Raw genomic sequence first — 23805 nt, forward strand, 5'->3', positions numbered from 1 at the left:
TATAACTCCAGTTCCAAGGTTTCAGTGTCCTCTTCTGGCCTCTGTGTACATTAGGCATGCATGTGGTACACATACATACATGCAGACAAAACACTTATATACATAAAATAAAAATCTAAAAAAATAGATAAAGTCAAAAAGTCAACCAGCCTCATGTAGCAATTGAGCACTTTGAAATGTGGCTGCTCAAAATTGAGATGTGCTGTGACATAGAATATACTGGAGTGAGCCAGTGGGGTTTGATCCGAGGAAAGAGGAAGTGTGGAGACCAGAGTCACTCCTTACCAGCTCACCACCACTTCCTTTCTCGTCTTTCTTCAAGCAGATTCCTGAAGCAGACATTACAACCCTGTTTTTCCACTTACCTAATCCACCTTACAGGTAGCCACTACCCAGCTCCTCCTAACATACTTCAGTCTAGCACACCTTCCCACCCAGACCTGAGCTAGGGCCCTGCTGCAGACTGAGATCCATGGCCCCAGTCATCTCTGCTGAGCCCCAAAGGTCTTATCTGACCATCCCATTCTCCATCCTACACGTGCCTCTCATTTGCAGCATCCCTGAGATCTTTCCCATACTGCTTCTCCCATGTTAGGGTTTTCCCTGCCCCCCTCCCACCACCACTTTGAGAGTCCTGTCTTCTGTAGGATATGTGGGATATGCTGCTGCCTTTGGTCCAGCCAGCATCCCAGCTGTCCAGAGCTCTATCATCTGGGTTCTGAGTGGTTCTGGCTTTCCTGCATTTGCATCTTGATTCTTCTACTGGGGTCTAATTTCCTTTACAACAGAGCATGACTAGCTTGTATATTCTGTCTTGGCCTGGTCCTCAAACAAGCAGATCCTCAAAAAAAAAAAAAAAAAAAAATCAAGTTTCTGGGAGCTGGGCACAGTGGCACATGCCTTTAGTTCCAGCACTTGGGAGGCAGAGGCAGGCAGATCTCTGTGAGTTCAAGGCCATCCTGGTTCCAGGACAGCCAGTCAGGGCTGTTACACAGAGAAACCCTGTCTCGGGGGGGGGGGGGGGGGGGGAGTTAATTTTTAAAATCTTTTTTTTGACAGTCTTGTTATGTTTCCTAGTTGAAATTAGGGGCATTCCATCTCAACTAGCTCTAAGACTTTGTATCCTGAGATAATTATAGATCTTCAGCAAGTTGGAAAGGTAATCGGAGTTCTTACACTCTTCACAAGGTCTCTAACCCAGTGTACCAGGGGATATAACCCAGTGCACCATGGGATATAACTGTAGGGCAATCTGAAGACCTCACATGTAACATCAGTATTGTGTGTGTAGCACTTAGCCATCCAATCACATACATGGATGTGTGTAACACCATAATCAAGGTCTAGACAGTGGTCTGAGAGACAGTTTAGATGATACAAAGTTTGCTTAACGTGGACCCTAGGTTCAATCCCTGGCACTACATACAACCAGCAGGACCAGGACCTAGAACATGGTATAACCTAGGAAAGGCTCAGGCTGGTGGAGGAAGCAGTTTTCTGGAGCTGATGGATACCCTTGTCTCCACTTGGTCCCTGCTGAAGCCTGAGCCTATGAGGCCGAGGCTTAGCCATCTGGAAGCCCGAGGGGACACCACATTACAGGGCAGCTTCTCTTACATGAGAAAGTCATGGCCTATCTATCTACTTCCAAACACCTTAACACACACACACACACACACACACACACACACACATACACACACACAGAGTCACAAGTATGCTTTCTCAAATAGAATATTTTTATTATAAATTTCCAATACAGAAGTACAAATGGCAAACATGAGCCTTTATCCCATCTATCTCACTGAAGTTCTCATAAAACCTATATAACAGGTAGAGAAGATACTTTCTCCAGATTGTTTTAAAATGCCCACAAAAGTGCTTCATGAGGTCATGCAAAGGGGCCTCCATTCCTGCCCCAGACACTGAAGGAAGGCACATTTTCTGTTGGATTCAGAACCCTGGGGTGGCCCTGAGCACTGAGACCAGAGACAGTGACATTGCCTCCATGATAGAGAGCTTGAGAGGAATATGGAAACCATCTTGCTGGGGAGGAACCAGCCGAGCCTGCCGAGTTGTGGTGTGAGGCGGCTTCTCCTTTTTCACCTTCATTTTGCTGAAGGCATGCATGCGTTCACATTTGGGGCCTTTCTAGACTTTGCTTTCAGTGATCAGAGAAGAGAGAGAAGAAATTAACAGTGCCCCCATCTTTTTCTTCTTTTTTGGCGGGGGAGGGGGGAATGGGTGGGTGAGAGAGGTGATAAGCTCTCATGTAGTCCAGGCTGGCCTTAAACTTGGTGTGTATCCAAGGAGAGCCTTGAAATCCTGATTCTCCTGCCTCTACCTCACAAATGCTGGATTATAGGCATGTGCTGCTACCTGTAGTAAGGGTACCCCGTTTTTATCCAGGGAGATGGCCAGGTCCCCTTGATGGCAGAACTCTTCTACTCAGCCATTCTTAGGAGCTGTCCCAAAGTAAATACAGGTATGCAGATGCCTGTGTGTGTGAGGGAGTATCTGTGTGAGGAGCACGTGTACATTTACACTTATCTAATGAATAGGACTCCATGGGACCACATACCTCCAAGTACTAGAGAAAGGATGTTTCTGTGTGTTTGCTGCTTGTTAACAAAGTAAGTAATCGAAGTGCAGAAAGCTGGAGAAAGTCTCTGTGTTGGTGGGCCAAGGAGGAAGGTTCCCTGATGACGTGGTCCTGGGGGCCCTGCTGGGGCCACTATAAATGATAGGCATGCCAGAGGACAGGATCCCACTTCAAGCAAAGTGAAGCTGAGATATGTGCACAGGCATGGCTACCTGGGAGGGAAAAGCGGTCCCAGTTACCCAGACTAGTGACCACCGAACACAGGATTGAGGCTGAGGGGGTCAAAGATGCAAAGAGGATGGTTTCAGAGAATGGGTCAAAGTCAGCTCAGCTCCGCATTGCCCTGTGAAAGGAGGAACAGGAATGTGAGGCAAATGGGGCAAGCAGTCGTCCTGGCATGCTCTGGTCCCACAGCCAGCTCTCCTTCAGCCAGAGCAATGCCTCGCCATGTTCCTGCCTGATCTCCATATCCCGTTTCTCAGGTGGAAAAACTGAGGCCAAAGATGGCTCGGCTGTAGCTCAGCTGGTCCCTGGTAATCGCTGTACTGGCTGACAACCCAGCAAGTAACAATGTCACTTGCAGTCACTCGTTCCATCCAGGACTTGAGGGGTGGTGTCCAGATGGGTTCTGGCTGCTGGAGAAGCATCTGTAGAGCTAGAACCTCCAAGGCTGAGTGGACCACAAATTCCCTCCTACAATGTCAGAGGAGGCAAGCACAAGAGCAAGGACAGACTGACAGACCTAGGGCTCCCAGGGCCATCTTCAGGGCAGGGACAAAGCCTTGGCAAGGCGGGTCCAGAACCAGGACTTGGTGCATGGGTTGGTATAGTCGCAGATAGTGATGAACCGCAGGATACTGGGGAAGTCCTTCTTCATCGCCTTGTATTTGATGGGAATCAGCCGCTTCTGTTGGACACCTGGAAGCCAAAGGGTGTGCTATCGGGACCAGGCCCCTGCCCTATGGTGGGCCAGACCCAGTCTCCAAAGCAAGGGACAACACCAGCTCTCCACCAGCTAGGTATCCATGGTACCTATCCACTGCATAAAGAAGCTCACAGGTACACCCACTCAGAGATCTGGCATGCTTTGGTCCTGCATTCTTGGTCTGGAAATCTTAAGGCTATCCCTCCCCTCCCCTCTCTAACCAAAGCAGGTCTTAGCTTACCTGGAGAGAGGCTGAGAGCAAACTTGGTCTGGAAGTCACATTCCCTGCTCTGTAGGTAATCATCAGAAACCACCACCACCATCCGGCGACACCTAAGGAGAGTGGCAGAGTGCAGGCATTGGGATGACTTCCTTCAGCTCACCTCTAGAGGAGAGCCTCAGAGAGGCCCACGGTACCAGGGCTACCCAGTGCAGAGCTGAGTTTTATGCACTCACCCACCTGCCCCTTTGGATGACTAACCAACCTTTTCTCAATGAGCTCACTGGCAATGGACCAGACACAGGTGCCCGGCAGGACATCACGGTCGGACACACACAACTTCAGCCGATAGTCTGTCTGTTCTAGCTGCCTGATCATCTCCTGCACAAACTCAATATCACTCGGGCAGTAGCAGATGAAGGCATCGAACCGTTCTGGTGTTTGTCCTGAGGACAGGGGACAAGGGTAATGGTCAGCTTTCTGAAGGAAGGCTGGAAGGAGCCCAGCCTGGAGTCATCCATCAAGGGAACCTGGGCCTGCACCCATCCCAAAGTGATGTCTTACATATGCCCTTCCCACCAGAAAAAATAACTCCCAGATGAAATCTGAGTTAACCGTGTTGGAGGCGTGCCGTTACAGTCTCAGAAGCCCTCAGAGATAGGACTGCTATTATCCCCATTTCTTGGATGGGGAAACCAAGACTCAGAAAGAATGAGTGACTTGTTCAAGGTCCCAGGTCTATCCATCTGTGTTCCAACATGCATGCTCTGCACACCACACATCCTGGGGCTGTGGCCCACCTGTCCTATCCAGGGGATAGGAACGACACTGGGCCCTTACCCAGGGGGTCGTCAAGAGTGGTGATGCCTTCCAGCTCCTTTGTTTGTGGGACACTGCTTTCCACTCTGGCCACCTGTAAGGGCTTCTCAGACTCCTGCGTCTGCTGCCTCACTATGTATTTCTCGCAGTCATCATCTGTGGAGAAGAGACAGGGTGTAGAAGGCTCCCCAGTTGCCCCAGGCTGCTGTAAACACTCTGCATCTATACCCTGTATCTGTTCCATTAGCCTACTTGGGCTCTGGGCCTCCTTTAGCCACTGGTGCCATGGACAGCTCCGACAAACTGGCACTCCCTTTCTGACTCTCCCAGAGTGGGCATCTGGAAGGCCACCAAAGTCTGGCTGGCATCTGCCTCTCACACTTCATCGTGCATGCCCTTTCTAAGGCTCTTGAGAATGGCTCCAAACTGGGCATCTTGCAGGGAGCAGGGTAGTGGGAGCAGGGCCTTGAATGCCAGAAGGGCTCAGACACCGGGCTAGTGCTCAGTGAGGGTGATGGCCCCCACCTAGCATGGTATACCTAACTGTGGGCAGGGGCACTGTGTTGAATGCCAGAAGGGGCTTTAGTCTTTCACCTGTTCTGTTGCTCCTGACACAACTGAGATACTCCCAGAGAAGCAGATCTTGATTCTTAGTCCAACTCAAGGTTGCCTAGACTCATTCCACATCCTTTCCACAACTCAGGGTTTTTGAGCCCTCTCCCCAACCCTATGCTGTCCTGCATATTGATAGAAAATTCGACCGTCTCTCCCTCCCTCCCTCCACAGCACACCCCAGAAAAATGAAACAAGATTGATATGCCAAGGCCAGCCTCCTCGACGACCATTGGCACAAAGCCAGAAAGCAGGCGTCCTCACCAATGCTGGACCACAGCTCCCGCAGTATATCCTCACGGTCCAGCATGGCCAGCATCTCTAACAGCTTGCCCACTGTCGCGCCAGAGCGCCCCTGCCAAGCATCCAACAAACTGCCGGTGGGGTCTGGGCGCGTCTCCAGCTGTCGGATCTCCAAGTACTCGAAGCCCATCTCCTCTGCCAGCGAGGTCCAGTCGGCCGCCACCGGCGTCCGCACGTTCAAAAACAGCGAGAGACGGCGCCGCACTCGCACGTTGAGCGCGGCCAAGGGTAGGGAGGATTTGGAGGAGTCCAGGCACATGGATCCCACTCGGGGGCCTTCAGCAGACATGGCGAGCCAGCCTGAGCCTTGGTGATGTCCGCTCACCAGGCCAGCTTCCTTCCTACTTCCCCTAGGGCTCCTGTCAGCCCCGCCTTCTCTCTTTTTCCGAGAAGCTCCGCCCTTTGCTAGAATCTGGAGTCCCGAGAACAAGAGCGCAGCTGGGGTGTCCCGCCACTACCCTCAGAGTGTTTGTATGTACACCTGAACACAGGGCCTGAACTTCACCCCACTTATGTTTCTCGTCTTTGCTCGTCTCCCCTTGAAGTTGTGAGAACCTAGAAAAAGGCCTTTGGCATCTGTCTTGATCCACTGACCTGTCCTGGGAGATCTGGTAGTGGTGCATGGTGAGGTGAATTAGCCTTGTTTAGGACGTGAAGGAGTTTCAGCCCTTATGCACAGTAACCTGTATTCTGGTAATGGGGAGGGAAAAGACAGACTGTGGCTTCGGAAGTGGCAAAGTGAAGCCTCAATCTGCCCTCAGCCATCTGGTGCAAGTAGTGACTGCCTTTTAAAGGGGAAGGCCACAACCCTACCCGCAAGTTGGCACTGAGGGCATTCTGCCCTTTGGTATCTGAGGCAAACTCAGTTCTACCCTCTGGGGTCTGCAAAAAAAAAACACGCGGACCTACCACCTTACTTACAGTCTAGACCCAGGGTCTTCATCCCTCCCCGCCTAAGTAGAATTCCTAGGAGATTGTGGACACTAATGACATCATCCCAAACAGAAGTAAAACAGGCTTAAGACGTGTGGGACACGCTACAGTAAGAACCTGGCTGCCATTCAGCACATTTGTAAAATCAGTTTTCCATACCAACCAGGAAACAAAAATTGCTTTCTTTTCTGAGAGGGCTTCTGTGACAGTCCAACCCCGTTGGGGCCGAACTAGGCGCCGCAACGTTATATAGGTCCTCGGTCCTGAGTTTTGGGACCTGGGACCCAGCAGAGCAAATTTTGATGGGAGACTAGAGTGTTTTTCCTAGCTCGCCCAATAAAGGAAGAAGCCGTGAGCCGGGCTCCGCCTTCCCGCCTTTCGTGCTGCTGCGCGCTGAGCTCAAGACTTTGGAGGAGGAGCTCCCTTGAGGCTGAGTTCATTTTAGGAAACGCAAAGTTTGGGGTGCCTCTTTCCCGTGTGTCTGCAAAAGGTTGCGCAAACTTAAGCTTCCAGTCTGCGTTTCTGGGCGAGACTTAAGGGTGCACATTCTGACTGGTCTCCGTAGGATTGGCGGGCGGGGCTTTTAGTGGAAAGATCGTCTCGAGACGAGCCTTGGGAGGGGCTCTGGGGCTAGGCGTGGGTAGCTGGAGGCGTGCCCTCAAGCAGACGCCCCTTAACCTAGTTGGTTGTGTCTAGGAATGGGCGGGTCCCTTAGGAACCCCACCCCCCACTCGCGTTATTATTCTACCCGGCTTGTGATCAACTTTTAGGCCTCTTGCGGGAGAGACTGTCCTGTGCTTGCGCCGGGGGATCGTTTTTCAGTCGTAGATCTCTGTACCCAGCGCCCAGGCAAACCCGGACCCACCTCCACGATGCATCGGCTGCAGGTAGTGCTGGGCCACCTGGCCGGCAGGCCAGAGTCGAGCTCCGCGCTGCAAGCCGCTCCCTGCTCGGCTGGCTTCCCACAGGCCTCGGCCTCCGACGTGGTGGTGGTGCACGGACGGCGCACCCCCATCGGCCGTGCGGGCCGCGGCGGCTTCAAGGTGAGGTCCCTCCGGCGGGTGAGGGGCGCAGAAGGCGGCCAGTGCGGGTGGGATCCTGCCCTCTGGGTGAGGTGACCGCACAGTCCCCTGGGTGGTCATGCAGGAGCGGGGCTCACCGCCGCTGCGCTTCGCCCTGCAGGACACCACCCCGGACGAGCTTCTGTCGGCCGTGTTGACCGCGGTTCTCCAGGACGTGAAACTAAAGCCTGAGCAGCTGGGCGACATCTCCGTGGGTGAGCTCCCCTGCCGGGCCTGCTCTGGGCCCTCCCTCCCCTCCTTCCTAAGGTCTCCCCTTCTCACCGCGAACTTGGGTTTCACAGAGCAAGACTTGACAGGGTCCACTAATTTCAAGGATGATTCCTTGATGGCCTGTGCTGTACCTCCAGGCGTATCAGCCAGCGGAGTGGAGGTGGAAAGCAGGGATGCCGTGTGGTGCAGACTTTAAGTCATTGGTTCTCAACTTGTGGGTCACGACCTTTCGGAGGGTCAAACGGCTTTTTCACAGTGGTCTCAAGACCATCGGAAAACACAGATATTTACATTACGATTCGTAACAGTAGCAAAATTACAGTTATGAAGTAGCAACGAAATAATTTTATAGTTGGGGGTCACCACAGCGTGAGGAACTGTATTAAAGTGTCGCAGCCTTAGGAAGGTTGAGAACCACTGCTCTAAAGCCCAGATGTTTATGGAGACTCCAGGAGGTGGGAGGCCACGGTTCTCCACCTACTCTGTCATCCTGTCTATCAGAATCATCTGGTCTAGCCCCGGTTCGGTTACAGGTGTAGACGGGGTTCACCCTGCCCTAACCCCTGCTCTTCCCTGAACTAGAACAATGTAGGACAGGGTTTCCTGCGGGGTGCCAGCCTGTTCTTCCTCCCCCAGTGACACAGGGCTTGGAGGAGGACACTTGAGGAGGCTAGACTTCCCTCACCCACAGCCCTACTTCCCTCAGCTTTCAGGCTTTGCACTGTGCGCCTCTTACCCTAGAGGCTCTCCTGTTGCCAGGCAAGCAGGCCTCCCGCCCAGCTGTGCTGATTTAGAGGGGCATGCCTTGGCAGGCGGGCTGGTGGCCCTCCAGCACGGGGCTGGTGTATGACTGGAGGCTGGTAGCTGGCTTCTCATTTCTCAGACTCTGAACTTCTACAGTTACAAATGAGCCTGGGAAAATCCTGAAGACATCTGGAATATCTCCTCTTTGGGAGTCACAGCTGAAAGTTAGTGTGCAAAGCTTGGTACTGAATAAGGTCTCTATCCACAGGCAATGTGCTTCAGCCCGGAGCTGGGGCCATCATGGCACGCATCGCCCAATTTCTGAGGTAATCCTTTAACCTCTGGTGGGGACTCCAGCACCATTGACCAGTCTGTAGGTGACAGGTTATCAGGTTGGACACTCGATATCAAATCAACCAGAGTCCTTGGACCCAAGTTTTCTCCTACCTTGAACGGTGTGTTACCTGGCCCCGAGCCAGAACACCCAGAGCTTTGGAAGTGGGGCAAAGGTGGCCTGATTTTTCCTAAGGCCAACTTGTCGCTTACCCTTTGGACACATGGACTCTGTCCTCACATGTCAGGTAAATAATCATACAACCATGTTGGTCCATGACTTTGCTTCTGCTTACTTGCGCTGCCTGAGAACTCAAGGCTCAGTCTATTATGAGAAGCTTGAGGGTAGGGGCGGGAGGGGGAAGCCAAGAGGAAGGAGTCAAGAGGAGCCCTGGTCATCTTCCGGTTGGAAAAGCAGTAGTTCAGTTACTTCCACGTGTAGATTGAAGACCTTCCACCTCAGTTAGATGAGACATAATAGCAATACTGGCCAGTGTCAGAACAGGGAAAAAAACAGAACCTGTAGGATCTAAGAGGGGGTCAGACTTAGCCTGGGGTCGAAGGTATACCCCTCCCCCCCGTAACTTTCCATCCTCATCTCTTCCCTGCTTCCTCCTCCTGTCTGCCTCTGTCCATCTGTCTGTCCCCATGGAGAGCTCTCTCCCCACTCGCCTTGCTCTAGCCAATCCCTGCCCAAACATCTTTGGAGACTGGCTCTCAAGTGTCAGAACACTGACCTTCCTGTCCAGTGGGTTGCTAAGTGCCTCCCTGTGCTATGGCTTTGCCAACTGACCCTGTTCTTTCCGTCTCTGACAGTGGATTAATTTTCTGCATATTGATTGGGCATCCTCTGGGGTACAGTACTGTTGGTGTCTTAGGCTCCTTAACACAGTACCTTGTGCTCAGTACTTGTTGGATGAAAACTTGGTGACTTGGGGGAAGGGCTTGATGGATGGGTAGTTTGGCACTAGGAGTGTATCAAGCCTGAAAAGCCGTCACTGAGAGCCCAGCCTGAGAGTTTCCAAGCCTGACTGTACAGCTGAATTAGCAAGAGTCTCAAGGGACTTCCTGAATTTGTCTAAGGAGGCACTAGAAATGAGGCTTTCTTTCTTCTTTCCTTTCTTTTCTTTTTTTTTTTTTTTTTTTTTTTGAGACAGGGTTTCTCTGTATAGTTTTGGTTCCTGTCCTGGAACTCACTCTGTAGACCAGGCTGGCCTTGAACTCACAGAGATCCACATGGCCTTGCCTCCTGAGTGCTGGGACTAAAGGCATGTGCCACCACTGCCCAGCTGAGGCTTTCTTTGTACTGTTGGACCAGACGGGTTATCTACCCGGAGGGACAGCCCAGGTAGCTCCCAGAGCTGAGCCCAGTATCACACTAAGAACACAAGAACAAACATGTCAGAAGCACTCTTCACCCGGGCAGAGCAGACGCTCAGAGAAGGTACACAGGATACACAGGTGTGTACTGGTGAGGCCAGGTGGTGGAGATGGTTGGAGGCCTTGTCTGTGAGACCTAGCTCTTAGGCTGGTGGCCGGTCTTTGTGTGGGCAAAAGAGATGTCTCCTTTTCTCTGTCACGTCTTCCAAGTTGAAGAAGAATGCCTGTGGCCCAAACAGGCTTCCCCTGCCACAGTAGCAGGGCACGTGCTTGGGGACCCTGGTGGCAAGTGGCTGTAGTGGCAGGGTCTGCCCAGTCCCTGACCCCTCCTTTATATATATCTACTCTGGTGGGGACAAGGCCAGCTGTTATCCCTCTGGTCTATACACACTGCTATGGGCCTCATGGGGCCCTGGAGCCTCATGGGGCCTGCTGTCTAGGAGCTGTGGCACATCCAGGGCTGACTGCCATCTCCCTTCTGTTTCAGTGACATTCCAGAGACTGTACCGTTGTCTACTGTCAACAGACAGTGTTCATCGGGTCTGCAGGCAGTGGCCAACATCGCTGGTGAGTTGTGACTGCCAGGTGCCCATGAGCATGCCCTGACCTTGGTTCCTTTTTTGTTTGTTTTGTTTTGGGGTGTTTTTCGAGACAGAGTTTCTCTGTGTAGCCCTGGCTGTCCTGGAACTCACTCTGTAGACCAGGCTGTCCCGGAACTCAGAGATCCACCTGCCTCTGCCTCCCGAGTGCTGGGATTAAAGGTGTGCGCCACCACCACTGGCTCTGACCTTGGTTCTTGACCCTAGGGACTCTAGGCAGAGAGGAGGGGAGGAGCACCCATTGTCACACCCCAAGCCTTTTTGGGTGCTCCTGGGTCTTCTGTGAGGCTTTGGTGAATGTCCCCCAAGAGCAGGGAGGGAACGGGCTGTGCTGATCCAGGCCAGGCCCACTCTGGCCAAGGATGGTTATGAAGTGCTTTTGTTACAGGTGGCATCAGAAATGGGTCTTATGACATTGGCATGGCCTGTGGGTAAGACTGTCTTCCTGCCGGACCTTATTAACCAATGTAATAATCAAACTAATTTTCCTCTCCTCAATTCTGAAGGGACATGATTCTCCCTGCCCACCATGGCAGCTGACTAGACTGGGCTCCCAGAAATGTGTCCAGGAGTGGCCCAAGCTCTGGGCTGCTCAGGAATGGTTCTGTCTCAGCACCTGCAGTAGAGGGAGTTGGTTTCTGAGGTAGCCTGGGAATCTGCCAGAGTAGAACATGTGGACAAGCATGCTGAGGAAGTACTACACTGGAGAATGCCTTCAAGGGCACTTCTGTGTTCTCTATGCCTGTCGAGAGACGAATACCAGTTTTGGTCCCCTAAACCCAGGGACACATAGAGCAGAGCATGGTGGCTCATGCCTGTCCGTCCCAGCTGTTGAGAAGACTTAGACAAGAGGACCTTAGGTTGGGAGCCATCCTAAAGCCAGGGACAGCTTTTATTGTATCAGCATTTACTAGTCTGTCCTTTCTCTAGTCACTGCATTGGCGTTCGAGTGGCAGCTGTGTTCTGAGGGACAGATTGTTGGATATCTGTTCACTGTCACCACTTAGACTACAGTTTTGCTTCTGCCTGTAGAAATTAACTTGGAAGTGGCTCCGAGGGAGGGCAGGCTCTAGGGTGTAGACTTGGGGTGTCTGAAGCTGGAAAGACATCTAAGGGAGGCCTTGGCAGGGTCCGGGGCCAGCAGCCTTCCATACCCTCTGTGCCATGTCTCCCGTCAGGAGGCATTGCTGCCGTGGTCAGGTCTTAGCCGCCCTTCACTGGGTCGTCCTAGCCTGTGTGTCAGCAGGGTGACAGCCATAGTCCACAAACGGAGACTGCGAGGCAAGGGTCACGGCCAGCCTGCCTGGTGCAGTTCTTCATGTTTGTCGTAATGAGGACAGCAAATGGGATGACTTGGGGAAAGGGCCGGGGCTCCATGAGTCCCTCAGGGGAGTCTAGTCCAATCAGTTCGAGGACCCCAGTATTGGAGAAAGCAGGCGAGTCTGGAGGAGGCCCACATCACCTCCTGACCGTCCCCTAGCCTTTGAGAGTGCAGCTTGTGCACGGCCTCCTAGCTGAGGGCTTCCTCGGGGCCAGACTGTCTCGTTGTGGTCCAGGTTGGACAGCTATGGGTGAGTTCCTCACCACTCAGCCCTCACTGCCCTCATCTTTATAAGGGAACACGTACTTTAGCTCTGGGAATGTTGCCAGAAGGACAGCTGGCACCATGGGGTCTGTGTCATGAGGTGACACTGTGTAAAGGGCTCCTGTGCTTGAAAAGAGGTCGAGCTAGTGTTAGAGGAAGAAAACACTCAGTTAAGGTCATCTGCTCTCATCATACGCTTTACCTGCCCCCCACACCTTTTCTGAGTCCTCTACACCTACTCCCTGTCCATCCTCCCTGTCTACTCCAGTCAGGTCCCTTTGATTGACATTAACCTTGTGCTTATTTGGAAGGAATTTCTCCCATCTCCTTTTGACTTTGAAGTTACAGAGAGCTTGGCCTAACTCAGGGCATATACCTTATGCTGGGGAGTGGGTACCAGAAGGCTGCCCCGGGGATGCCAATTTCCTGCCTCAGCACTGGACAGTGGGGTCTTGGCTCTGGGAGTATGTCTGATATAGTGACTGGACTTGAGAGAGAAGCTCAGCTGCCCTATAACCTCCACCTGCCTCATGGACCATCTGCCTTTCTCAGGCTTCCTAGACAGCTTACCACATTTCCCGAGGGCTGCCTGAAATTGCCATTCAGCTGGCCATCCCTAGGACTTCCTACTACAGCTGAAATCACTCCTCCTCCTTAGGGTGGAGTCCATGTCCTTGTCTGAGAGAGGGAACCCTGGGAATATTTCTTCACGCCTAATGGAGAAAGAGAAGGCCAGAGACTGCCTGATTCCTATGGGGTGAGTGTCCACAGGAAGCTGTGTGTGTATATATGTGTGTGTTCAGTCACTGTTCTGTCTGTCCTTGACCAGACACCAGGGAATGTTCTCCTCTGTGGCTGGCAGTATTTAATCTTCTTCCCCTAGGTGTCTCATGCTCCATAGGAACTGGGTATGAGATTGAGGCTGCACTTGGCTTCCTTTCCTGAGACCTGCCTCCTCCCGCTCAAAACACACACACACACACACACACACACACACACACACACACACACACACACACAGAGAGAGAGCCCTTTCTGATTCCACAGGTTTCCAAATGTAGTTCATCCTGCCTTACCCTGTCTGAGGTGCTGTGTCTCAGGGAAAGCAGTGGTAGCAGCCCCCAAAGCCTTGGAGGCCTCAAGAGTTGAGAACATGGGAAGCTTGGATTCCCTTACATGAAGGAGAGGGCCTGTGAGATGCAGTGTGGGGAATCTGTTCCCTTTCTCCAATGCTTTCGTACTACAGCCATGTCTGTGAGCTCTCCACAGTGTGTGTCCAAGGGCAAGGGATTCTGGGGAGGCTGGCCATGTGAGGACTCCAGACTGACCTCGCTGTGTCCACATCCTGTGTTTCCAAGAGTAGCCTGGAAGCTATAGGAGAAACTGAGGCCAGATATTACCCCCAGTATCCCTCCTGCCCTTGTCTTATGGGCTGAGGCAACTTACCCAGGAGACAGTTCCTTTTGTAGGCCCACATTCAGGCTGCTCTACCCTTTAAGGAGGTGTCTTTGAATCTTTGAGCATCTGTTGATATGGGTGCTCAATATCCATGATGAGCCAAGAGTCCCTGGAGCATGGACTGGAAACCCTGTCTCTGACCTGGATGCCCAGAAGTGCACGCACAGGCCTTCAGTATGGCCCTAGCTCTCAGGCCAGCAGACCCACAGCCTCCTGCTTTACTGTTTGTGTCTAGGATAACCTCGGAGAACGTGGCTGAGCGGTTTGGCATTTCACGGCAGAAGCAGGATGCCTTCGCTCTGGCCTCCCAGCAGAAGTGAGTACAGCGGGGATGGGCTATTGATAGGGCTGGAGAATGGATCACGGGGCCAACCTGGTAGTTTCAGGTAGAACTCTGCTAAGGGACAAACCTCGTATCTCTCTAGCTGGGAGGTTTCAGTGGCCAGCATCATGATGAGTTGTGCTACGGTACTGCCTTCCCAAATTATGGAATAGGCTTGATTGTGGGGAGGTGACCTCAGGCAAAGCTGAGCTGCCATCAGGGAAATACGAAGTCTCAGATCTCTGGGCAGGCTAGGTTGACCAGCCCAGCTGTACAAAGAGACAACAAAGAAATACATGGTATCCGGGCCAGGTGGCCTCCTTAAGCAGGGGTCTTAGCAGAGACAAGAAAAGCAGTTAGAGTTTTGTGGTCCAGCTCCCTGAACTCAGCATAACAGAAATGAGACACTGCCTCTAACAAGGTGAAAGGAGGAAACTGACTCCCCAGAGATGACCTCTGACATACCATGCATGCTATGGTATGTGTTTGTGTGCACGCACGCACACAAACTTAATGTTAACTCCCTCCTCCCCTTTGAGATGGGAATTAGACATGATCTAGAGCTGTGGGACAGATGAAGAGGCCCTGGATGGCCTTAGGCGTGCTGTCCCTACCAAAAGGTAGGTGAGGGTCCTAAGGAATTCCTTCCAACCAGAGCGCCCCAAGGGCCAAGTATATTTCCAGACTTCAAACCCTAAAGTACATGTTCTCCTGAGTTGGCCAAAGCTAGGGACAGGCAGGAAGGGAGCCCAGACGTGCCTGTGTCTCACTGCCTGTGTCTCACTGTCTGTGGTGCTGGCAGGGCAGCGAGAGCCCAGAGCAGGGGCTCTTTCCGAGCTGAGATCGTGCCTGTGACGACCGCAGTCCTCGACGACAAGGGCAACAAAAAAATCATCACCGTGTCCCAGGACGAGGGCGTCCGCCCCAGCACCACCATGGAGGGCCTGGCCAAGCTGAAGCCTGCCTTCAAGGATGGAGGTTCCACCACAGCTGGTGAGCGTGGGCCAGGAATAGGGTTGATGGAGGTGGCCTGTTCTACTCTGAGAACTGGAGCTGACCAGGCCCCGTGGCAAAGCGATGGTGGAGGGCTGGCTCTCCTCAGCTCGGCCTGATGCCTCCTCGCCCCACCCTTCCTCCCTAGGAAACTCCAGTCAGGTGAGCGATGGAGCAGCTGCCGTCCTGCTGGCCCGGAGGTCCAAGGCTGAAGAATTGGGCCTTCCCATCCTTGGGGTCCTGAGGTCCTACGCGGTGGTCGGTGTCCCTCCTGACGTCATGGGCATCGGCCCTGCCTATGCCATCCCTGCAGCTTTGCAGAAAGCAGGTGAGGCGGCTCCTTCTCATCCTGGACCTGGACCCCTCATTCCCTGTATCTGGGACTGGGGTGTGCTGGGTTTGACCCTGCGGGTGCTCTGGAATGAAGGTGGGTCAGGCTAGCACCGCATATCCAAGGCCTCCCTGACCTACCGTTGGAACCCCCTCGCCTGGCACACACGGTAGACCCCTAGAGCCGCACTTGGGGTGGAGCCCAGAGGAAATCCAGAGTCCTGCCTGTGACTGTCAGCTCTGGTCTGTATCTTGCCTGCAGGGCTGACTGTGAATGACATAGACATCTTTGAGATCAATGAGGCCTTTGCAAGTCAGGTGAGCCTGGGTGTCATGGTGGGGTCGATTGGGCCAGCGGTTCAGAGCAGATGGAGGCTTCAGCTACTGCTCCGGCTCCTTCCAGGCCCTCTACTGTGTGGAGAAGCTGGGGATTCCTGCAGAGAAGGTGAACCCCCTGGGGGGTGCAATAGCCCTGGGCCATCCCCTGGGCTGCACTGGGGCAAGGCAGGTGGTCACGCTGCTCAATGAACTGAAGCGTCGTGGGAAACGGTAAGGCTGCTGCTTGTGGAGTGTGGTGGGGATGCCCGAGCCGGGGTGTCAGGAAGCTGGGGCTTGGGGAGGTGAGCACACACAGGTGTTCTGAACTAGGCATGGAGTGGTGACACTTGTCTTCCTGATGGCTTGCTTAAAAGGCAGCATAACCTATGGAAGGTGTCTGCCACCTGGGTGTGTGTCTGTCTAGGGCTCAGTTCCCACAGATCTATTCTGCTCATGTGTCTATAAGACGCAGCTCTGCCTGGTGGGGGCATGGGCTGGGGTCAAGCTCTGCCCAGCCAACGCGGGTTCTTTTCCCCAGGGCTTATGGAGTGGTGTCCATGTGCATCGGGACGGGGATGGGAGCCGCTGCTGTCTTTGAATATCCTGGGAACTGAAGCCCTGGCTGCAGGCGCCGCCCAGAGAGTCCTACAGTAGTGGCCAGAGAGGGACTCTGCAGAAGCCACCTGCATGGGACACTCAGCACTGGAGGGGGGTATCACAGCACTTTAATTTAGATGTGATCATTGGTGGCAAAAAGAGGTGGGAGTGCCCCATCAGGTACCTCAAGTTATGCTGAAGTGAGCATGGGACACCCAGGTTGCAAAGTCATTGTGTACCTCTGAGGGATGGTGCCTCCCTTAAGGTGGGATGGATGTAATAAATGTATGTTGTTTCATTTTGGTGGCTGTCGTTTCCTCCAGGGGTCATTCTGTGTGATCTGCATAATGATTAAGAGCCATGGTCCCCCTAGTGATCTAGCTTTGTGCAAGCTTTGGAGACCTGTCATTGCAGGACCTCAGCTGACATTACAGGACCTCAGCTGACACCATTGCCCTGGCAGAGGCTCCCTCATCCCAGGAACCATCCAGCACCATGTATAGGAAGGAGGCATCTCATCCCAAGATCCTCCGCCCTACAGCTGCAGCCAGCAGACCTCCAGCACCTGGACTCAGGATAGCCCGCTGCTCCTGGGAACAGGTAGTGGGGACAGTGAGGTTAGGCAGCTCCAGCCGGTGCCCAGGCCCTGGGGCAGTGTCCCAGAAGCCAGGGGCAGCTTTCACCTGCCAATGAAGAACACCTGTAAAGACTGGAGAACTCCTGGGTATACCCCAAGGCCTTAGCTTCCTTGTCCTGCACTGAGAAAAAAGGACACTCATGGGCACAGTTCTCCATGTGTTGTCCCTCTCAGACCAGTCCTGCCTCACAGATGTCACCTGTGGTCTTGCCAGCAACACAGAGCAAGGCTGCGAGGGACTGGAGGACTGGTGGACTCCAGGAATGCCAGGTGCTATCGATCTTGAGAAGCCTGTCTGCATGGACAGGACCCAACAGGCTTCTTAGGTGCCTTGTCCTGTCCCTCCAAGGAGCAATGGGCAGGTGAGAAGGCACAACATCCCCACTCACTTGGTGCAGCTGCTCCAGCTGCCACTGCCCTTCGTCAGGTAGACCTCCCAGGTATGCAGCTGGTTCACAAGGCAGGTTCTGAAGTCCACCTGGCTGATGAGCATTACAACAGTAACACAGACACAAAAGCCACTCCTGGGAGCCCACGCCTATGACTCAGGGATGAAGCATCCTTGCAGGGGTGGAGTTGTAAGCTGTGTGCCCCTGGGACCCCAAGGACTGATGCTTCTGAGCGGAGCCAAGGACAGCAGATGGCAGGGAGTTGACATTGCCACCAAAGCCAGAGGAGCAGGTGGGATTCTGCAGAGGCGTGGGTCAGAGGGCACCTGCTGTCCGGCTCTGGTGGAGCTCAGTGCTCTGATCCTAGGTGGGCAGGTCAGTCAGCCATCTGATGTCACCCTCTGGCTTCTCCTCCTGTGGAGCTGTCATGTGAACTTCTACACAGACCAGAACAAATATCCCTTCCTCCAGACAGCCAACAACAGGTCAAAGTTGATTGCACCCAAGTCCAGCCTAATGAACCAGAGTTTTATCACGGCTTCTTTACAGGAGGATGGGCAGCTTGTGGTTGGTCACACCACTGAAGAAAATGTCTGTCTCCCCTCCCTAGAATGGTTAACCCTTTCATATCCTCAAGATCAGGAGGCCAACAGCCTGGAAGATGGGGTTCCACAGCAGGGTGCTCCAGGCTTAGCCCTTGGCTCCTTAGGCGCTGGACCATAGGGTAGTTTCTTCAGTCTCAGGTACCCCAGCAGTCCCCAAGTCACCCTCATGCATCACCATGGTTAAGCTCCTCCCCTTGGCTTCAGTTGCTGCCCAGACTTTAGGCTGTAGGGTCTTGCTAGTGTGCTCTGTCTCTGCTTCTGGTCTCTGGCGTTTCCCTGGATCTGTCCTTCAACACTACCTGTACCCAAGCCAGGCACTCCAACTAACTCAGCTCCATACTGACCTGTGACCTTCCTGCCAATGAAGCTCGCCCTGGAGCTCCATAGGCCTGGAGCAGTCCATCCCTCCCCGCTGTGTTGGGAGCTCACTGTCCCCACCCATCAGGCCATCCTCTGGATCTGCCTGAGTGGCTTCCCTTTAATATACTAGACAGGCTACATCTTCAATCTCCTCAGAGGAGAGTGGTTGACTTCCCACCTTCCAGCCCCTCCCTCTTGGGGCAAGGTAGGCCTGGGAACAGGTGCTGTCTTCCTCCATGGGGGGCAGGGAAAAATCGAATTTGCCTGAGTGGTTTGGTTGGCAAACCCCAGGAGCAGACCCCTGAGCAAATACAATCTCTCACTCTGCAAATGTCCACTCTAGGAGGATCTGGTAAGCCTGGAGCTTCTGGTAGGACAGTAGATGAGACACAGTGTCACCCCAGGTTGTTGAAATGAACTGCTCCGTCTGAAGCTGTCTCCTGCTTTTCCACGTGTGGCTACTGCAGGTCCAGGGGTTTCCTGTTTGACCCCTCCATGGGGCAGTCTCTAACTGGACTGGCCCAGCTGCCCAGCACACAGCTCAGCAGTGCCCCCGCCCGGTGCATTTGGTCCCCACACGCCTGCTCTGTGCAGCACTGACAGCCTTCGCTGAGGAGAGGCCTGAGGGGACAGAGAGTAAGGAGACTGTCCTTCCTTACTGGCTGAGTAAGTGATCTGGGCTGAGCAGAGTGTTTTTATCCTGAGGACATGAGGGGCCTGCTAGGGACTGAAACAGGATATCCAAGGCGGTTTTTTCCTTCCACAGAGCCTCTGGCTGCTGTGAGGAGTTGGGCTGTGGAACAGGAGTGGGCTGAGAACAGAGGGACCAAACAGGGTAGGACATAGGCCAAAGCTGACATTGACCTGCAGATTCTCCTGCATTTTCTTCTCAAGTGCTAGGATTACAGGCTTGTGCCTCCACACCTGGCTGAAACCACTCATTATTAAGAGGAAAGAGTATATATATGTTTTGCATGTTTGCCTGCAGGCCAGAAGAGGGCGCCAGATCTCATTGCAGATGGTTGTGAGCCACCATGTGGTTGCTGGGAATTGAACTTAGGACCTCTGGAAGAGCAGCCAGTGCCCTTAACCTCTGAGCCATCTCTCCAGCCCCAAGAGGGAATATTTAAGCCAAGCAGAGTGGTGCATGCCTGTAAAGCACTTGCAAAGTGAGGTGGAGGCTGGAGAGTTAGGAGGTCACTGGTTTTCAACTATCTAGGAGTTTGAGGCAAGCGTGAGATACAAGAAATCCTGTCTTTGGGCATAGAGGACACCATATGCTCGAACTCACATGAACTCACAGACCGAGGCAACATTCACAGTACCTGCACAGACCTCCTAGATGGGGTCCTAGAGCTGAAAGGAGAATTGGGCATATGCCCCCATCCCTAACCCAGAAGGTATCTTGAATTGATAACCACTTGCAAATGAAAATTTAGTTTCTCCAAGGGAGTCTCACTAGGGAAACAAACTACTTTTTTTTTTCTTCTAGACAGGGGTTCTCTGTGTAGCCCAGGCTGTCCTGGAACTCTCTCTGTAGACCAAGCTGGCCTCAAATTCAGAAATCCACCTGCCTCTGCCTCCAAGTGCTGGGCTTAAAGGCGTGCGCCACCACCGGCCAGCCCAGCAAACTGCTCTTAAGGGTAGGCTGCATGCCCAGCAGTAGACAGCCAACAGAAAATGAACTCAACAGGATCTTTGGAGGTTCCTTGTCTCATAATGTCATGTTAGGGCTTTAAAGTGCTGGGCTTAAAGGCGTGCGCCACCACCGCCCGGCCTGTTTGTTTTCTAATGAGAGATCCAGGTGGGAGGGGAGGGGAGGAGGAACTGGGAGGAAGAGAGGGAGGGAGCACGTAATCAAGATAATATTATGTGAGAAAAAAGTATATTCTTAATAAAAAGAAAAATAGATCCTGTCTCATAAAGAGAATGATTTTAAAGACCTGAGTTCACTCATATCCGATGGCTCACCACTGCCTGTAACTCCAGCCTCTGTGGATCCCAGAGCATCTGCACTCCGCCCATGCATGGATGCACATACACATAATTTTTAAGTAATTTAAAAAACCAAATGGTTCTTTAAAAGTTCCAGTCAACCAGATTATAATCTCAACACTGGGGAGGCTGAGGCAGGAAGATCACTGTGAGTTTGAGGTCTATATAATTCTGGGCCAGCATGGTTTGATGCATGAGACATTGTGTCCCTCCAAAAGATGTGGGTAGGATGGGAGAGACGGCTCAGTGGATGAGAACGTGCTATTTTATTTTTTCTGAAACGTTTTCCTTTTCTGTATCATTTCAGTTTGTAAATTAAAAAATTATAAACTAGATAAAGAAAATGACCATGTGAAAGTGACCCCTAACCACCAGTTTCTGAATCTCATTCTCACCGATAATTTTCATGGATAATACAGGGCAATGTCTTTCCAGACTTTTGTTTCATATGTGTGGATGTACTAGCTTCGAATGTTCACAGAGTGAAGGAAACTAGGCAGGCATACCCCAGGGGATAAACACCGTAAAATCAGAAAGAAGATTAACATTTAATTTTCCTAAACCAAATTTGTTTTAAAGAGAGTCCAGACACAAACAGCAGGCACATCCTTGTTTGGGGAAAATAGGCTATTTTCCCTTCAGGGCTCGGTTTGCTTAAACATCAAAGTCCACTGAGCGTTTGTCCAGCTGTAAACACTAACTCAGCTTTCTAAAAATCTTAGTGTCAGCTGCACAAGTTACTCATTTAACAGAAGGCAGGTCCAACACCCCCTCCGACTTGGACCAGGACTTCTGCGACGCTTGCCCTGATGGCGAGAGTTGGTCAAATACTACCTTCTCTCATAACAGCCTCCCACTGATTCAAAGACTGATTTTATTTCTTCTGAGTCACAATAGACTGAAGATAGATTTAAGTTCTAATATACCCCAAGATGAAGTCTTCTGCATAGAAATATACAATTACAGATACATAAAATAAGTTATTGAATCTGAATTATAATTGCTTATCTAATTCAGTCCCTCATTCTGGTGTGTTTGTTTTTATTTCTGTCTCACAATACTGGGGAATGAATCTGTGGCCTTGCACCTGCTGGGCAAGTACACTACTGCTGAGCTACACTCCGGCCCTCATTTTGTGTTTGTTTTTGTGTTTTTTCGAGACAGGGTTTCTCTGTTTAACAGTCCTGGCTGACCTAAACTCACTCTGTAGACCAGGCTGGCCTCCAACTCAGAGATCCGCCTGCCTCTGGCTCCTGAGTGCTGGGATTAAAGGCATGTTCCACCACTGCCCTGCACAACACTCATTTCAATTTTCAGACAGAGATCACTAAATTGCTCAGGCTGATCTTGAACTTACTCTGTAGCCCAGGCTAGATAGATGTGGGTACTGGATTCAGCTCCTCTGCAAAAGCAGTATGTGCTCTTAATCATGGAGCCATCTCTCCAGCCCATCTCTCTCTTTTGTGCTTAAAGTCTACATTAAAATATCTTGAGCCATCAAGATGGCTCAGAGGGTAAGGGCCCTGGCTGGCAATCCTTATGCCCTGAGATTGAGCCCAGAATCTGCAGGGTAGAAGAACAGAACCTGTTTCTGCACACTGTCCTCTGACTGCTACACACACCATTACTCACACTAAATAATAAATGTAAAAACAAAAGCCCCTGAAACATTCTATGGTATGTTGGCCCGAGTTGAGGTAACCAAAAGATTAGGGGGACTCCTCAAGCTCCTGGGTGTGTCAAGGTGGAGTTCTGTCTTCTTCCCTGTACCCCTCGACAGCATGAGTTGCCCCCTTTCTCTAGGGACGTACACACAGAGGAGGCCATTTCCAAAGCTGAGAAAGAGCCTCACCAGGAGTCAGCACTGTAGCCTTAGAGAAACAGGTGTTTGCTCTTTAGGCCATGACATTGGCCACGACACACGGTAAGGTCCTTGGGGTCTCTCTGATTCTTTTCTGGCTGAATTCATAAGATCCGCCTCTCTGCTGTTCAACCTAACACTCCTGGTGGCATGTGTAACTGCCAAAGGCCCCACATTCCAGGAAGGCTCTTCTGATGGCTTCTACCTTATGCCTGTCATGATTTCTGTGTTGTTTGATATGTTCTTCATAATTCTCTCTGAGCAGCCTCCATCTGCCCTGAGCCTGAATCTCACTGTGTAGTCCTGGTGGTAGTGTAGCCTCTTGTGGATTTCATCATTGGCTTTATTTATTTTTATTTGTTTGTTTGTTTATGAGCCTGAATCTCACTGTGTAGTCCTGGTAGTAGTGGGCTCTTGTGGAGGCCTGAACCTTTTTTGTTTTTGTTTTTTTCTTTTAAGATTTATTTGTTTATTATGTATACAGTGTTCTGCCTACATGTATGTCAGCACACCAGAAGAGGGCACCAGATCTTATTATAGATGGTTGTGAGCCACCATGTTGTTGCTGGGAATTGAACTCAGGACCTCTGGAAGAGCAGCCAATGCTCTTAACCATCTCTCCAGCCCCACCTTGGCCCCATTCTTTTTTTCTTTTTTTTTTTTTTTTTTTTTTTTTTTTGGTTTTTCGAGACAGGGTTTCTCTGTGTAGCTTTGCGCCTTTCCTGGGACTCACTTGGTAGCCCAGGCTGGCCTCGAACTCACAGAGATCCGCCTGGCTCTGCCTCCCGAGTGCTGGGATTAAAGGCGTGTGCCACCACCGCCCGGCTTTGGCCCCATTCTTTATCCCACTGTGCATCCACACCTTTTCCTGGCCTCATCCACCCCTTGACTTTGGGGTAGCCACAGGACATACTTCTCAAATGGCTGCCCAAGCTCTTTTCTGGTGTTCTCAGACAGCATACTGAGCTCCGGGTGAGGGCAAGAGTCATGTGGAGCAGAGCCACCCCAACTGAGCTAGGCTTAGATGTGCTCATCCCCAGGTAATCTGCTGACCCTTGGACAACAGCAAAAGATAACTTCAAAGTGGTATGGTGGCGTAGACCTGCAATTACAGCGTTTGGGAAGGTGAGGCAGGAGGATCAGGAATTCAAGGCCAGTCTCAGCTACACAGAGAATTCCAGGCTAACCTGGGGCACATGAGATCTTGTCTTAAAATACAATAAAACAGATTTTGTCACACCAGACCTGGTGTCACAGGCCACCAGGGAGGCTCCAGCAGGAGGGTGTAAACCCAAGGGTGCTGGGCAAAAGGGTCTTTTGAGCCCAGACATTTTATATGTCCAACCTGGGACATAGAGCAAGACTGTCAAACAAAAAAATAAGAGAGAGAGAGAGAGAGAGAGAGAGAGAGAGAGAGAGAGAGAGAGAGAGAGAGAGGATTATTATTTTTGATACAGATCCAGATCTTGCTATGTATCCCAGGCTGTCCACAAACTCATGGTCCTCTTGTCTCACCCTTCCAAGTACTGGATTACGATGTAAATTACTACCCCAAGTTTAATTAAGATTTTGATTTTTGTAGTTACAAAAGGT

At 51.9% G+C, this 23805-nt stretch overlaps 3 protein-coding genes across 3 annotated transcripts in view; 2 read left to right on the plus strand and 1 right to left on the minus strand.

The window, feature by feature from the left end:
* Positions 1 to 1924: 1924 nt before the first annotated feature.
* Myd88 (MYD88 innate immune signal transduction adaptor) lies at positions 1925 to 6436 on the minus strand. The gene is made up of 5 exons (XM_059268880.1): positions 5443 to 6436; positions 4588 to 4722; positions 4013 to 4193; positions 3769 to 3860; positions 1925 to 3520 (listed from the first exon to the last, which is right to left on the minus strand). The coding sequence occupies exons 1-5, from the start codon at positions 5768 to 5770 to the stop codon at positions 3366 to 3368; spliced, it is 891 nt and encodes a 296-aa protein (XP_059124863.1). The 5' UTR covers positions 5771 to 6436; the 3' UTR covers positions 1925 to 3365.
* Positions 6437 to 7189: 753 nt separating this feature from the next.
* LOC131915526 (3-ketoacyl-CoA thiolase B, peroxisomal) lies at positions 7190 to 16663 on the plus strand. Its single transcript, XM_059268881.1, has 12 exons — positions 7190 to 7457; positions 7597 to 7690; positions 8719 to 8776; positions 10651 to 10730; positions 11151 to 11193; positions 13006 to 13104; positions 14041 to 14121; positions 14930 to 15120; positions 15269 to 15448; positions 15713 to 15768; positions 15854 to 15999; positions 16307 to 16663. Exons 1-12 carry the CDS (start codon positions 7287 to 7289, stop codon positions 16380 to 16382), a joined length of 1275 nt encoding a protein of 424 aa, XP_059124864.1. The 5' UTR covers positions 7190 to 7286; the 3' UTR covers positions 16383 to 16663.
* Positions 16664 to 20383: 3720 nt separating this feature from the next.
* Xylb (xylulokinase) overlaps positions 20384 to 23805 on the plus strand; it is a 41821-nt gene continuing 38399 nt past the window's right edge. Inside the window, exon 1 of the mRNA XM_059267170.1 lies at positions 20384 to 20402. Within this exon, the coding sequence (XP_059123153.1) occupies positions 20384 to 20402 (19 nt within the window). The remainder of the gene's footprint in view (positions 20403 to 23805) is intronic.

Source organism: Peromyscus eremicus, chromosome 7 (assembly GCF_949786415.1).
Source record: "Peromyscus eremicus chromosome 7, PerEre_H2_v1, whole genome shotgun sequence".
NCBI lineage: Eukaryota > Metazoa > Chordata > Mammalia > Rodentia > Cricetidae > Peromyscus > Peromyscus eremicus.